The 17409-nt window shown below is 43.5% G+C and overlaps 1 protein-coding gene across 2 annotated transcripts in view; it reads right to left on the bottom strand.

The window, feature by feature from the left end:
• The window catches only part of LOC139228656 (cation channel sperm-associated auxiliary subunit delta-like), a 195436-nt gene extending 193430 nt beyond the window's left edge, over positions 1–2006 (bottom strand). For both annotated transcript variants that reach the window (XM_070859879.1, XM_070859878.1), the window contains exon 1: positions 1851–2006. Coding sequence is in view for 1 of the 2 variants with exons in the window: in XM_070859878.1 (XP_070715979.1) it covers positions 1851–1924 (74 nt within the window). In the remaining variant the exon portion in view is untranslated. The remainder of the gene's footprint in view (positions 1–1850) is intronic.
• Between the last annotated feature and the right edge of the window lie 15403 nt (positions 2007–17409).

Below are 17409 nucleotides of genomic sequence, written 5' to 3'. Positions count from 1 at the left end.
CGCCACACTCTTCAATACTTTTCCGCTGACACTGTACTCCTAGCACCCTTTCTTTCTTCCCAAAAATGTATTACCTCACACTTCTGCACATTAAAAGTGCATCTACCAACTGTCCATCCACTGTAACCCATCTATAGCCTCTTGACGTCTTTTACAGTCATCCTCATTGTTTGCAACCCCTCCCCACCCCGTTTGAGTCACTGGCAAATTTCATAATTGTGCTCCCTATGTCCAAGTACAAATCATCTATGATAGGGAGAACAAAAGTGGTCCACCACAGACCTTTGGAATAAACCATTTGCATACTTTTCTAATCTAATCCTAATCCATTGTTTCCCATCTGCAAACCAATTTTCCAACTATGCTACTGCATTTGCTTACACCATACACTAGAAATTTTGTAACAAGCCGCTTGTGAAACATGTTAACAAACATCTTTTGAAAATCCAAGTGCACAATATCTGCTCCATTTGTTTTGTCTATCCAATCAACTATCTTTTTAAAAACACTAATGTCAAATACGACTTGCCTTTAATAAATCAGTGCTGGCTGTAAGTGACCTTTTTTGTTCTCCCCTCCCCAAAACGTTTAATTCTGTTATTTACATTTTCATTACTCTACCGCTCAGGTTGTATTTGCTTATGATGTAAATATTTCACATTTATTCCTCCCTCTACCTTCCAAAGGCCTTCCTTCTTTATTCAGTTATTTACACACTGCCACTCTTCTCTCCTCATTGACCGATTTGGGTAACAAAGGTGTTACCAATCGGAAATCAAATTAAACAAAAGTGCCCCCCAGTTAAAGGGGTAGAAATAATAAAATCCAAATTATAAATAAAACCAAAGGAAACTTGTTAAATTAAATCGTAATATTGTAGACACTGTCTACAATGCACTCCAGTCCCTCCCGGTCGCGGAAAGCTTCAAGCGACTGCCACTTCTACTGAGTGTTGTTGCGAAAGGAAAAGACTCCAGGCGGGAACTCGGGTTCTCGCAAGAATTCTCGCCAACAGTCTGCAATGGTCAAGATCCCTTAGCAGCAAGATAGTAGCCATTCTGCGAAGAATGAGATCTGCTCCAACCTGATTGCTAACAAAAAAAGAACAAAGGCTGAAAAGCTTATAATTTTTTTTCTTTTAATGTACATAAAGGCATCTTCTAAAAAAAATGAACTCTTTTTTTTAAAGAATGTTTATGGTACTAATCTCCCATCTTTTATACATGCTGTACTGAATTAAGAACTTCTAAACTCCACTGCAATTGGATTCAAACTTTTCTAGTAAGGGGATAAAACAAATGAAATAAAATATACACAAGGTTAACTAACTGCTACAAATCCAACAATTTCCTATTTTCTCTTTCTTCCCCCTACCTCCCCCAGCCATTTCAATATAATTCAGCACAAAATCTTTCAACTCTACATTAGCTGACACGTATTCATAGTTATTTTGATTCAGTATGTAAGAAAATTAATCCCTCCATCGATGTCCACACGCTGGGTTGCAGCACTTGTAAAATGTAGTCATAGGTTCATCAGCAAACATGGCAACAAAATCTGGGGTCCTACAACCTGATATCCCAGTGTCAGCTATCCAAAGGAAAGCAGCCATCAGTGCAGAAAAGATCAATGATTTGTAATCAGCCATGATGGTCCGGTCATCATGGTGCGGGGCAGGCTTGATGGACCAGCTGGTCTTTTCGTATGAAATAACTTAGTAAAATAGAGAAATCATATTGACGCTCAAGGACCCTAGTTAAAAGGCCTGTTCTAATAATATTATATATCCTGTTCTAATAATAATGGATCTGTCAGTAACATTATAAAAAAATCTATATCATGGTACTTACCTGCATTCATTGTCCAAGATGGAATAGCTAAAAAACAACATCTCGGATAAAACCACAAGAGTTATCAAGGCCATTCTCCTGTGTTAAAGAAATTCCAAGACAAACAAATCTTATGCCACCCAACCGTTCGTTCTCTTCGAACCGCCTTCCCGAATAGCTCACTGGTCCTGCTTTTAACTGTAGCCCCGATTGGTCATTACGCGACAACCCGGCCGTACTCGCCACTCTAATTGGATAGGCGCAGCTGCCTTTCAAAGCAGCGTTCCCGCTCTCGAGCGAGCGCTCGAGGCACTGCTGGGTGCTCTTTCCAACCGCAGGCGCTCGTGCTGGCTCGCGGTTTATGTGTGGTGGGTGGGAGAGAGGGAAGCAGAATATTAGTGAAGTTGAATTAAAAATAGGTACTACAGGTAATTTCAGTGGGAAAGGAAGTGAGCATTCACATTGGGGTGAGTTTTCCTGTGTTGCACATTTTACAGCCTTTGACAAACTTCTCTGGCCACTTCTCCCTCCAGTCGAAAACATTAGCAGGCATTTGTTTTGCTAACGATAATGAACAGAGAAAAATAAGCCCTGGTATATGCCGAAAATTTAAAATAAAAACAGAAAATGCTGGAAATACTCAGCAGATCAGGCAGCAAATGTGAAGAGAGTAACAAAGGTCCAGAATTTGCAGTGGGTGATAACTGAGCAAGCAACACTCGCCGTTATTACCCCTTTGAAACTGAGCGCAACTTCAGGATTTAGCGCCTGCGCATCCGAACGCAGAAATCCTGAAGTTGCGGTCATTCACTGCTCCAACACTGTGCTGCCACACCCCCCCCCCGCCCCCCGCCCGGCCCCACACCTTGCCACAATAGCCGGCAATCAGTAAGTTACACCGTGTTGGATTCGGTGAATCTGTCAAGGAAATATTAGCTTAAATTAACTCCGGCGGAGACTTTCAGAACTGCACTTCGAGAGAATTTTATTTTAAAAAGCGACATATCTCGGAGAGCCTGCTTGGACCGTAACAAGGCAGAAAACTCTGCCGTAGAGGCAAATTGTCCCTATCTTTATACAGAAATTGAATACAGAAATATAAAAGGAATCTTATTCATTAGTCCCGCGAGTACAATGGTCGTCTCGGGAGGTACACACTCTATCTATCCTTGCATAGTTTCTCCCTGTTCACAGTCTGATAAGCAGAATAAAAGGAGACTCCCTTTTAATACCAGATGGTCATTTAATTGCATCTCTAAGTTTCAAGGCTAAAAAACGTGGCTATTTTTCTAGTCCTATTATTTCTTTAAGCATAGCAAAAACAGAATTTAACCCTTCCCTTTTCCATAAGCCATAGATTCATAGATTCTTTCTTCACAATTCCCTCCTTGTTGATCTTTTTATTTTTTAGTTCAATACAATTTCCTATATTCTCTTCTTGAGCAAAAGGGGGTTTATTACTTGACTAATTACATTTTTTAATTTTATCCACATTCCGCAAAGGATTATTAATAATACAAGCATAACCACACCTACGATTACTATGGGGTGTATAGCAAGCTTCAGTACTGCTGTAGCTTTTGGGGACCATCCGGTAAACACATCCCATCAGTGATGTACTGTCAAAGAGGTGACTTCATCTGCAATTCTCACTAGCTGCCCCTTCTTGTAACTCATTTCGACTCTAAATTGGTGGATGTCTCTGCCTTGCTTTGACAGAGCTTCCTCAATTTTCTTGTCATTCCGTATCAAATTGTGCAGTCTGGTCAAATTAATTACAGGGGGTAAGGGTTCAATCTTGTGCATAGACAGATACTTTTCTACATTTTGCCACTGCCCAAAGGTATAAGTTCTTTTTACTTCAGGGTCATACAGGGTGTAGACTCTTCTCACGCATTTATTAATGGGGGGTTTATATAAAATTCCATCCAGATAGACAGGTTTATTTCCTGTCACACAGATCTCATTCTGTCCTATTTCTGTTATATCAGTGTCATTTGTTAGCTTTAATTCCCATTTACATTCTCCAATGGAGTGCTGCAGTGAGCATGGCGGTCTGATAGGGAATACCATTCCAAATGGCCACCTAGCACATCCCCTCTGGTGATGTGTCATATTCTTCTCATCGACCCAATCTCCTTTAAATTCTGGGTACCAGAAGTTCTGTCCAAACAGCTGGGGCATTACTTGGAACTGACACCAAATTTCTTTTCGTGTCATACTTACTATCTCTCCAGTAACGTTACATCCTTTTGAATTACAACTGGTATATCTTTTTTTTGAGGGCTAATGGTTAAATTAAGAAGCATATCTCTTTTGTTAATTTCCAGCAACCTTTCCCATGTGTTAGCATGGAAGGATAATATTTTCCTTTCTAACTCGGCTCTTAATAGCTGTCTGATCATTTCTTTAAACAGGCAATGGGTGTACTTGTTTACTCCCTGTTGTTCTTTCATTAGGTTCTCTATTTCCTTCTCTATCCCTTCATTCTGTTGCCAGGTCATTTCATTTATGACGTAACCTGATATCTGTAATTGCTGTAATCCTTCATCCCAGGCATTTCTGATTTTTATATCTTCCCCTACCAGTCCTCCGACGGCCTAGATTTTATTTTGTAGGGTCTCGATATCCATGGAGTTCAATGCTCCTATTCCTGCTCCCACTCCACCTAACACAGTCTCTAATACATCCCGTTTCTTTCTTTGGGGTCTTTCTTTTTCAAAAGATACCTTAACACTGGTTGTGTGGCAACCATCTTCTTTCTTTGGGGGATATTTAATTCGTATTGTTAGATTTAATACACCTGGGGATCTTACCACTGGGATGCAAGTGGTTAGTATCCTTTTTAGATGTCCCGGGTCTCGATCTTCTGGGTGGCCGGATTCTTTTACTGACCATTTTACCACAAATGGGTCTCCTCCATTCACCAGGGTGTTATTCATGCACAACATCCGCTGCCCTTCTACCATACTTGTAAATGAATAACGGAGGAAGTCTTTTCTCTCGTCCGGCCCTTCTATGTACCCCCATCTCTTGTTTTTCCCTGTGCTCCCGGTACACTTCATCCACACATCGGCCTGGTATTCTATGAACAACTGATATCCTTTCCCCAATATAAATTGGAACTCCCCTCTTTCTTCCTTCATTCCACATGCCTCACATCGTGCCATAAAATTCCCTACTTTACAACTTTGGCCTACTGGGCATATAAAATTGCCTTGCTGCCTCATACTATTACTTCTTTCCCATACCATATTTCCCTTCCATACTCTTCCTTCTTTTAGGACTTCTTCCTCCTGCCGGGAGTTCCCTGTCGCCAAAATGATCAGTATACCTAACGTCCATTTATAATTTTTCCAAGAGTCCCTTCCCATCTTCCCTTGTTTGTTTCTATACCACTCTTGAATTAAGTCGTTACTATCGTGTGGACGTGTTGTTATTGTAACAGTGACCCAAATAATAAAGGCCCAAACTGGCACACAAATGAGCTCTGACATCCGTCCGTGAATTTTGGGCAATAATTTCAAGTCCAAATATTTAATACAAGAGCAGGTACAGTTTTTCAGCGAGAAGATGGCTGTTTTCTTAGTCGGGCGACCGTAGTATGTCCTGGTTCAATGCCTTTTCCTTCGGCTGTAATTCGTCGGGGAAATAATATTTACAGCGGGTTGCATGCACCCAGTTCGGGTGCTTTTCCAACTTCAAAGCGGTTCATGTTGTGAGAATTATCTGATACGGTCCTTTCCACCTAGGAGAAAAGGATTCTTTATTTAATGTTTTTACTAACACTTGATCTCCAGGTCTGAAAGGGTGCATATTTCCTTCCGACGGGGGCACCTGTGTCTGCTTTATTTGTTCATGCAGACTTCTTGCTATTTCACACATGGCCTGAGCATACTTTAGTGATTTTTCATCATTCCAAATTAATGCTATTTTTTCATCTGCCAGTGGTGGTTTTACGCCAGTAGACATTGGTCTTCCCAATAAGGCTTCATGTGGTGTTAAATCAGTGTTTCGGTTTTTCTGGTTTCTCATTGTATACAATACTAATGGTAAGGCTTCTGGCCACTTCAGTCCAGTCTCCTGACATACCTTGGTAAGGGTAGATTTTATTATCCCATTTACTCTTTCTACCATTCCCGAGGACTGTGGCTGATATGGTATATGTAACTTCCACTGGAACCCTAACGCTTCTGCAAGGTTTTGCACTATTTTTCCGGTGAAGTGGGTTCCCCTGTCACTGTTGATTCCCATAGGTATCCCATATCTTGGTACTATTTCTTTAAATAGAATTTTTACTACTGTTCGGGCATCATCTTTCCGAGTGGCGTACGCTTCTACCCACCATAGTGAACATATCTACTATGACTAATAGATACTTAAGACCTGATACTGGAGGCATGTGGACAAAGTCAATTTGCAAATTTTCAAAGGGCATACTTGGTTGGGGTAGATGATCATATTCAGCAGGTGTTTTACCTCTGTTATTTTGTTGACAAATTTGGCATGTTCTAGCAACTTTCTCAATTACTACTGTTATTCCTGGTGCATACCACTGTGCATTAATAGCATGTATCATCCCTCCTTTGCCCATGTGAGCCTGACCGTGTGCTAGGCGAGACAGGGGCAAAAATAGAGATCTAGGCAAACAGTTCGCCCATCAGGGTGATACCAAATGTCGTTTTTTAGAAAACAACCCTGGTTTTCCCAAGTTCTTCCTTCCTGCATGGTAACTTGTTGGGCTGTTTTAAGTTGTTGGATGTCAAGTACCTGTGGAGGGGAAACTGAGACTGCTTGAAGGCAGTCTGCCTGTGCCGAAGCGGCCTGTTTGGCTGCTTCGTCAGCCCTCCTATTTCCTACTGATACTTCATCCTCACCGGTTGTGTGAGCTGCACATTTGATAACGGCTACCTTACTTGGCAACTGAATGGCGTCTAATAGATTAAGCACCAGTTGAGTGTGCTTAATATGCTTTCCACCAGAGGTGATAAAGCCTCTGTTTTTCCACAGTTGTCCAAAATCATGGACCACACCGAATGCATATCTAGAATCAGTATAGATATTAGCAGTATGATCTTTAGCTATTATACAAGCTCTAGTGAGGGCAAACAATTCAGCAGCCTGAGCCAAGGTTCCGGGAGGCAGGGCGAATGCTTCAACAGTTTCGTGGGGATTTACAATAGCATAGCCTGCCAAAAACAAATCATCCGATGGCCTATGTGATGATCCATCCGTATAGAGAATAAGATCAGGATTGTCCATGGGCTCTGTGAGCAAATCTGGTCTTGGTGAGGTGGCTGCTTCCACCGTTAACAGACAATCATGCTGGTCTGGATCCTCTACTTCTTTAGTCGGAAGAAAGGTGGCTGGGTTCACTACCGGTGCACGTCGAAAGGTATAGTTAGGGTGTGACAGCAGTAATACTTCATAACCTGTTCTTCGAGACGCTGTAAAGTGTTGTGTGGCAGCTGAATTCAAAAGTAATAACACAGCATGGGCTGTAATGACAGTAGGTACTGACTTTTCCACCATGACCGCAGTAGCAGCTACAGCACGTAGACATGCTGGCATTCCCCTTACTACTGGAGGCAGCAAAAACGAATAATAAGCAACTGGTCTATTTCCCCCACCATGTTCTTGGGTTAGTACTGCTGTTGCAAATCCTTCTTTCTCATTCACATACATCTGAAAAGGTTTACCATAATTCGGAAGTCCCAACGCCGGAGCATTAGTAATGGCTTTCTTTAACTGTTTAAATGCCTCCTCTCTCTCTGGGGTCCACTCCACCTTGGGTGGGGCATCATTTAGGGCAGCTGATCTTAGGACCGCATCCCATTCTCGATAATCGGGGATCCATTGTCTACAGTACCCAACCATCCCCAAAAATGACAAGATTTCCTTCTTTGTCTTTGGTATGGTGGCCCTTTGAATTGTCTGAACTCTTTTTGGTCCTAGCTGCCTCTGCCCTTTAGATATGTGAAAACCCAGGTACTGGACTGGAGTCTGACAAAATTTAACGGGATGGAGAAAAAAGCTGAACACAGGTCTATTACAGTAAAGACAGTTGCTGTTGGTGGTATAGCAGATAGTATAATGTTGGTGTCCGGTACCACAGGGGTGATAGGGACTACTATCTTATTAATAGCTCTCAGATCTTGCACAAATCTCCATTCCTACAATCATCGGACCCATATCTTTAGGTTTCGCTGGCGGTTTTACAGCCAATGTCAGATGGGGTGTCGAGTTCACTTCTCTAAACCGCTGTTGCTGTAAGGATGTCAAATCGATGGCTACCCCCAATCCTTCTGGTCCAAAATAAATGCGGGGCGTAGCTTCTATTTCTTCTCTATTTAAAAAGGATTGTACCAAACGCTGGTAAGTTTCAGCTTTTTGTCGAGTGTACCAGACTTTACAGTGAAGCTGAACTGCCTCAAAGCTTGTCAAAATTATATACATCAATTCTTCAGTATTAGAGTCAAATTTAGCTTTTAAGTTTTGTATAACTTCATGTATCAAGGGGGAATAGAAGTTGCCATTCAATTGCCAACAATAGAGGGCAGCCTTTTCTTTGTTATCCTCCCTTTTCTCTTCTTTAATCCCATTAAAGAACTGATGGATTTTATTTGGAGGGAGCTCCATGAACATTTCTTCCTTTGTGCAATAAATTGTGGCTCCTAGTTTGCACAAAGTCTGTCTTCCCAATAAAGGGAGAGGTGTTGTTTTAGAGACTATCAAAGTCTCATCATTAACTGATTGTCCTTCAATTATCAATTTGGTAGGTTCAGATAAAAATTCTTTCATGGGGATACTGGCCACACCCATACTTAAGACGGTGGTGTTGCTTACAGGTAATCCCACAGAGGATGGTACAGAAGACATAGTAGCACCGGTATCCACCAGGAATTTCACATAAGTGTCTCCTACTTTTACTACTGTCAGAGGGTTTTCTTCTATGTCTGCCGATAAGCGGAGGGCTGCCGCCTGTACCACTAAGCCTCCGGGGCATTCCTATGCTGATTATTCTGTGCCTGTCCTCGTCCCTTTTGCTGATTTACTAACCTGCTGTTTTAGCCTTATTTTCCTTATAGGTAAATAGTCCCTCTCTATCCATGTTAGCCAGTACTGTAACTGTCTCTTTCCAACTTTTTCCTTGCCAGTCCAAAACCTTTATTTTGTATGTTCTTGCTTGTTGTGGCAACATACAATTTAACAAGGTTTGCACTGCCAAAGGTTCATCTTTTACCCCTTGCCAAGAGGACCCATATGCTGCCTGCAGTAATAATTTCACATCTCCGGGGAGGGGGTTATAAATGGTACAGGTTTGCTCAAGCCAGTTGTGAAAGGCTACTGGCTTCTTAACAGGATTAGGGGCGGCTGATATATTTTTTTAAAACAATTCTCCATATAATCTTTATCCCAAGTGGGGTCCCCTGTCCCATTTTTGGTGGTCTGTCTCCATTCCTCAATTAAGGACAATTTAAAACTTCCTCCATATGGCCAATCCCCATCAGACCAACCGTACAAATCGCTACTAAACGTTACCGCGTATCTGTCGTCTCCTGTTTCTTTAATTACAGTGTCCGCCGGCGAGCCGGGCAGCACAATGGGATCTCCGACCTTCTCTCATTGCTTTACTACCTTACTGATTCTTTTCTCAGTCTTAGGATGTACTTTCATTCTTTCAGTTGAGAGGTCGTCCTTCTTTCCTTTTCTAGGAGCTGGGCGCGAGCGCCCTGCTCGACTAGAGCCGTTTCCCATTCTTCCGGGTGCAACGTCTCGCGATCTTTTCTGAAATGAGAGTTAGGACAATCCTACAAAATATACAATAATTTACAAAGCGCTCACCGGTGTTCTCTCTTCCGCTCAGCTCGGGGTCTCCTTTTGCCTTTTTGTTATTTTAGCTTCTTTGCGGTAGCTACCTTATGCCTCACCCCCTAGGGGATCTCGGCGGCCCGTCCCCCTTTCAGCTAGGATGGCCTAGGCACCTTCCTTCTTTCAGCTAGGAAGGTCCTTAAAATTCCTCTTTTCTCTTTAAAAGTTAAATTTAGTTCTTTTGGATCTCGTTTTTTAGAGATCCTGCCGGACTACGCCAGAATCTGTCGAGGAAATATTAGCTTAAATTAACTCAGGCGGAGACTTTCAGAACTGCACTTCGAGAGAATTTTATTTTAAAAAGCGACATATCTCGGAGAGCCTGCTTGGACCGTACCAAGGCAGAAAACTCTGCCATACAGGCAAATTGTCCCTATCTTTATACAGAAATTGAATACAGAAATATAAAAGGAATCTTATTCATTAGTCCCGCGAGTACAAAGGTTGTTTCGGGAGGTACACACTCTATCTATCCTTGCATAGTTTCTCCCTGTTCACAGTCTGATAAGCAGAATAAAAGGAGACTCCCTTTTAATACCAGATGGTCATTTAATTGCATCTCTAAGTTTCAAGGCTAAAAAACGTGGCTATTTTTCTAGTCCTATTATTTCTTTAAGCATAGCAAAAACAGAATTTAACCCTTCCCTTTTCCATAAGCCATAGATTCATAGATTCTTTCTTCCACAGTGTAAGTGGGGTTTTAACAGCATATTGACTGCTAAATAAATGTTATGGTACTGAAAAACTTATTTTAATTTGGTGGCGTATCAAATTTCTCCATTATAATAAAAATTACATTTCTCCTTCGGTGTCTAACTTAGTGGGACCACCCTTGCTTGGTTTCACTCACCTATCCAATCATGACCAGAGCATCTCCAGCAATGGCTTCTCTTCCCACCCACACACCATTACCTCTGGGGTCGTCCAAGGATCTTTACTGGCTCCCTCCTTTTCCTCATCTACATGCTGTCCTTGTCGACCTGAGGACAGTTCAACATGTACACTGATGACACACAGCTCTACTTCTCCACACCTCTCTCAACCTGTCCAGTCCTTCTGTGTGTCAAATGTACCACAATTTCTTCCAGGTAAACTTTGGGAAGACCTGAAGTGATCAATATGGTCTCCATCATGAAGTCCATTGGCTTGCCACTGATTCCAGCTCCCTCCCAGGCCTCTGTCTCAGGTTGAATTAGACTGTTTCCAACAAAGGCGTCTCATTTTGACCCGAAGCTGAGTTTATGATCTCATATATTCTCCTTCATAAAGACTGCTTATTTCCACCACCATAACATTGTCCGTCTCTGCCCCTGCATCAGCACCTCTGTGGTTGAAGCCCTCATCCACACTACTGTCACCTTCAGACACGACTATTCCAAAGCTCTCCTGGCTGGCTACCCATCCTTCACAATCCATTAACTTCAGATCATCCAAAACTCTGTTGCCCATAATCTATCTTGCACCAAGTCCTGCTCACCAAACACCCCCGTTGTTGCTAACCTTTGTTTCCATTTCCCCAACACCTCGAATTTAAAATTGGCATCTTATATTCAAATCCCTTCATAGCTTTATCCTTCTTCATCACTGTATCCTTTTCCAGCCCTATAAAACTCTGAGAAATCTATGTTCCTCTGGAATCCTGTGGAATCTCTTCACTGGTACTCTCTTCACTGGACCATTGATGGTTGTGCCTTTCGATTTTTTTTATTCGTTCATGGGATGTGGGCATTGCTGGCAAGGCCAGAATTTATTGCCCATCCTGAATTGCCCTTGAGAAGATGGTGGTGAGCCATCTTCTTGAACCGCTGCAGTTTGTGTGGTGGAGGTACTCCTATAGCGCTGTTAGGGAGGAAGTTCCAGGATTTTGACCCAGCGACGATGAAGGAATGGTGATATACTTCCAAGTCAGGATGCTGTGTGACTTGGAGGAGAACGTGGAGGTGGTGGTGTTCCCATGCACCTGCGCCCTAGTCCTTCTAAGTGGTAAGAGGTCACGAGTTTGGGAGGTGCTGCTGAAGAAGCTTTGGCAAGTTGCTGCAGTGCATCTTGCAGATGGTACAAACTGCAGCCACAGTAGAAACATAGAAAAATAGGTGCAGGAGTAGGCCATTCGGCCCTTCGAGCCTGCACCGCCATTCAATAAGATCATGGCTGATCATTCCTTCAATACCCCTTTCCTGCTTTCTCTCCATACCCCTTGATCCCCTTAACCGTAAGGGCCATATCTAACTCTCTCTTGAATACATCCAATGAACTGGCATCAACAACTCTCTGCGGTAGGGAATTCCACAGGTCAACAACTCTCTGAGTGAAGAAGTTTCTCCTCATCTCAGTCCTAAATGGCATACCCCTTATCCTAAGACTATGTCCCCTGGTTCTGGACTTCCCCAACATCGGGAACATTCTTCCCGCATCTAACCTGTCCAGTCCCGTCAGAATCTTATATGTTTCTATGAGATCCCCTCTCATCCTTCTAAACTCCAGTGAATAAAGGCCCAGTTGATCCAGTCTCTCCTCATATGATAGCCCAGCCATCCCTGGAATCATTCTGGTGAACCTTCGCTGCACTCCCTCAATAGCAAGAACGTCCTTCCTCAGACTAGGAGACCAAAACTGTACACAATATTCCAGGTGAGGCCTCACTAAGGCCCTGTACAACTGCAGTAAGACCTCCCTGCTTCTATATTCAAATCCCCTAGCTATGAAGGCCAACATACCATTTGCCTTCTTTACCGCCTGCTGTACCTGAGTGCCCACTTTCAGTGACTGATGAACCATGACACCCAGGTCTCGTTGCACTTCCCCTTTTCCTAGTCTGCCGCCATGCAAATAATATTCTGCCTTCGTGTTTTTGCCCCCAAAATGGATAACCTCACATTTATCCACATTATACTGCATCTGCCATGCATTTGCCCACTCACCTAACCTGTCCAACCCTGTCCAACACCTAACCCTGCAGCCTCTTAGCGTCGTCCTCACAGCTCACACCGCCACCCAGTTTAGTGTCATTTGCAAACTTGGTGATATTACACTCTATTCCTTCATCCAAATCGTTAATGTATATTGTAAAGAGCTGGGGTCCCAGCACTGAGCCCTGCGGCACCCCATTAGTCATTGCCTGCCATTCTGAAAAGGACCCGTTTATCCCGACTCTCTGCTTCCTGTCTGCCAACCAGTTCCCTATCCACGTCAGTATATTACCCCCATTACCATGTGCTTTGATTTTGCACAACAATCTCTTGTGCGGGACCTTGTCAAAAGCCTTCTGAAAGTCCAAATACACCACATTCACTGGTTCTCCCTTGTCCACTCTGCTAGTTACATCCTCAAAAAATTCCAGAAGATTCATCAAGCATGATTTCCCTTTCATAAATCCAAGCTGACTTAGTCCGATCCTGTCACCGCTTTCCAAATGCACTGCTATTTCGTCCTTCATGATCGATTCCAACATTTTCCCACTACTGACGTCAAGCTCACCTGTCTATAATTACCCGTTTTCTCTCTCCCTCTTTTTTTAAAAAAGTGGCGTTACATTAGCTACCCTCCAGTCCATGGGAACTGATCCAGAGTCGATAGACTGTTGGAAAATGATCACCAATGCATCCACTATTTCTAGGGCCACTTCCTTGAGCACTCTGGGATGCAGACTATCAGGCCCCGGGGATTTATCGGCCTTCAGCTTAATAAGGAATTCTACCATATTATGGTCACTATTCCCCAAGGGGCCCCGCACAACAAGATTGCTAATTAGTCCCTTCTCATTACACATCACCCAGTCTAGGATGGCCAGCTCCCTGGTTGGTTCATCGACATATTGGTCCAGAAAACCATTCCTAATACACTCCAAGAAATCCTCCTCCACTGCATTGCTACCAGTTAGGTTAGCCCAATCAATGTGTAGATTAAAGTCGCCCATGATTACTGCTGTACCTTTATTGCACACATCCCTTATTTCTTGTATGATGCTATCCCCAACCTCACTACTACTATTTGGTGGTCTATACACAACACCCACAAGCGTTTTCTGCCCTTTGGAATTCCGCAGCTCCACCCATACCGATTCCACATCATCCAGGCTAATGTCCTTCCTTACAATTGCATTGATTTCCTCTTTAACCAGCCATGCCACCCCGCCTCCTTTTCCTTTCTGTCTATCCTTCCTAAATGCTGAATACCCTTGAACGTTGAGTTCCCAACCTTGGTCCCCCTGGAGCCATGTCTCCATGATGCCAATCACATCGTATCCATTAACTGCTATCTGTGCAGTTAATCCATCCACCTTATTCCGAATACTCCTCGCATTGAGGCACAGAGCCTTCAGGCTTGTTTTTTTTAACACACTTTGCCCTTTTAGAATTTTGGCCCTTTTTGTTTTTTGCCTTGGGTTTCTCTGCCCTCCACTTTTACTCTTCTCCTTTCTATATTTTGCTTCTGCCTCCTTTTTATTTCCCTCTGTCTCCCTGCATAGGTTCCCATCCCCCTGCCATATTAGTTTAACTCCTCCCCAACAGCATTAGCAAACACTCCCCCAAGGACATTGGTTCTGTTCCTGCCCAGATGCAGACCGTCCGGTTTGTACTGGTCCCACCTCCCCCAGAACCGATTCCAATGCCCCAGGGATTTGAATCAGTCCCTTCTGCACCACTCCTCAAGCCACGTATTCATCTTAGTTATCCTGCAATTCCTACTCTGACTAGCACGTGGCACTGGTAGCAATCCTGAGATTACTACTTTTGAGGTCCTACTTTTTAATTTAGCTCCTAGCTCCCTAAATTCGCCTCATAGGATCTCATCCCGTTTTTTACCTATGTCATTGGTACCTATATGCACCACAACAACTGGTGCCATGGTAGAGGGAGTGAATGTTTAATGTGGTGAATGGGGTGCCAATCAAGTGGGCTGCTTTGTCCTGGATGGCGTAGAGCTTCTTGAGTGTTGTTGGAGCTGCACTCATCCAGGCAAGTGGAAAGTATTCCATCACACTCCTGACTTGTGCCTTGTAGATGTTGGAAAGGCTTTGGGGAATCAGGAGGTGAGACACTCGCCGTAGAATACACAGCCTCTGACTCGCTCTTGTTGCCACAGTATTTATGTGGCTGGTCTAGTTAAGTTTCTGGTCAATGGTAACCCCCCAGGATGTTGATGGTGGGGGATTCAGCAATGGTAATGCCATTGAATGTCAAGGGGCAGTGGTTAGATTCTTGCTTGTTGGAGATAGTCATTGCCTGGCACTTGTGTGGCGCGAATGTTACTTGCCACTTATCAGCCCAAGCCTAAATGTCGTCCAGGTCTTGCTGCATGTGGGCATGGACTGCTTCGTTATCTGAGGAGTGGCAAATGGCACTGAACACTTCTGACCTTATGATGGAGGGAAGTTCATTGATAAAGCAGCTAAAGATGGTTGGGCCGAGGACATTGCCCTGTGATGTCCTGGGGCTGTGATGATTGACCTCCAACCACCACAACCATCATCCTTTGTGCTACATATGACTCCAGCCAGTGGAGAGTTTTCCCCCTGATTTCCATTGACTTCAATTTTACTCAGGCTCCTTGATGCCACACTCCGTCAAATGCTGCCTTGATGTCCAGGGCTGTCACTCTCATCTTATCTCTAGAATTCAGTTCTTTTGTCCATGTTTAGACCAAAGCTGTAATGAGGTATGGAGCCGAGTGGTCCTGGCGGAACCCAAACTGGCCATTGGTGAGTAGGTTATTGATGAGTAAGTGCCGCTTGATGGCACTGTCAACGACACCTTCCATCACTTTGCTGATGGGCCGGTAATTGGACAGATTGGATTTGACCTGCTTTATGTGTACAGAACATACCTATATAAGCCCAAAGCTCTGGATAGCCCTTCCTAAACCTCTCTGCCTCTCCACCTCCCTCACCTCTTTTACAATGCTCCTTAAAACCCACCACTGATGACTTTCAATCATCCCTCCTTAAACATTATTATTAAATTGTTAAGTTTCCTTTCCTTTTTTATGATTTGGGTTTTATTAGTTGTACCCTTCTAAAAAGGAGGCATTTTTGTTTGACAACACTGGGGCAACCCAGGGTCTCCTTATTATTTTCAATTAACAGAGTAGAACCATACCCCAGGTGGCCCTGGAGAAGGAGCACGTGCAGGTCTTTATTAATGAGGGGACAGTCACCCAGGGGCAAGGCCTAGAGTGGGGCCCACTAAGGATTGGATTAAGGGTAAGGGTAAACAGTATTGACATAAGTGGCATAGGAAGAGCACAGCAAAGCTGCGAGGGCTCAGGCACATGTTATTCTCAACTTGATGTAAACAGACTCTAGATGCATTCTACACATAAATCAGGGGCGAAAAAAAGGAAAGAGCACCAGCTACGCGAGGAGCAAATGTAGCTAAACTGCTTAAACTAGATAATCTTTTCCAACTAAAAACTCAAGATCATGAAGATGAAGGCCAAGACGATGCTATGCAGTCAACTTCAACAACAAAACAACTAGTGGCACCGGACCCAGAGTTGGCCGAGTTGGAGCTCCAAGTGCAAAAAGTTGAAGAAGATGAAAACCAACTGGCGCATACTGAGCTGAAAGAGACGCAACTTATGAGTGACATTGGGCTGTGGGGAGACAATATCTCAGAAAACATGCAAGCCATTAGATTGCAAAAGATAGTGAGGACTACCGAAACTGTGATAAAAACTTCCAAAACTTTGGCATGATTCATGCCAAGGAAGGATGTCGCCGATACTGCTCAAGGTCCTTCAACACACGTGTGCACCCGCTGACAGGGGGACCTGTGGAGCGAACGTGGCTCTGTTATTCACCTTCAAACGGTAGAGTATACTGCTTAGCTTGCAAGGTCACAGCGTGAACAAGTAGCCACTTTACTCATGGGTTTAATGACTGGAAGCATGGAGCTGAGAGGATTTCATCTCACAAAAACAGCCACCAGCATAGAGAAGCCATGGTAGTAATGTGCACTAGACAAGCGGGCACTGGTTGTGTGGATGGAAATATTATCTTCCAGTTTTAAAATGAACGGCAGTACTGGTGCAAGAGCGGGCTGTCTGCGTGATAATGTTTCTCTGTGAATGAGGTCTTTCATTGTGAGACAGAGACGAAATTGTTGGGTCTCCAAGTAATGGTAATTATTTGGGTGTATTGGAGGTTCTCGCAAACAACGATGCATTTCTTTCTGAACACATCAAGTGGTTCGCCAACAGAGGCAAGGGGCATTCTTCATACTTGTCTTCCACCACTTGTGAAGAACTGATTAGTCTGATGGGTGGCAAAGTACTTGAGATGATTATCCGGGAATTGAAATCAGCGAAGTTCTAATCAATATCTGTTGATTCAATGGCAGATGACACACACTTAGATCAGCTGACATTTGTCATCTGCTACATTCTACCGAATAGTCCTGAAACACATTGGTGTCCAAATTATCATATGCCCATATGTGACGTTTATATCATGCGCAGCGCACTCACTCAACCTTGTGGGGCAAAACAGTGCTAAATGCAGCCCGGTGATCATCAGATTTTTGGACATTGTATAACTTTTCTCTTTGCATTGGCGTATTGCTGGTGACTGCTGTATGAAAATCTAAAGCCTTTAGGTCTGGCTATCTGTCGTCAAACAGCTTTCTGCTACTCAATGGTCAGCCCTGCTCAAAGGTTATGTGAAGTTTTGGAATCCCTGGCAACTAATGTGGAACAGAAAGTTGAATGC

This window comes from Pristiophorus japonicus, chromosome 18 (assembly GCF_044704955.1).
Source record: "Pristiophorus japonicus isolate sPriJap1 chromosome 18, sPriJap1.hap1, whole genome shotgun sequence".
Classification (NCBI taxonomy): domain Eukaryota; kingdom Metazoa; phylum Chordata; class Chondrichthyes; family Pristiophoridae; genus Pristiophorus; species Pristiophorus japonicus.
Note: the sequence above shows the minus strand (reverse complement) of the source record. Positions and strands in the feature narration are given on the sequence as shown.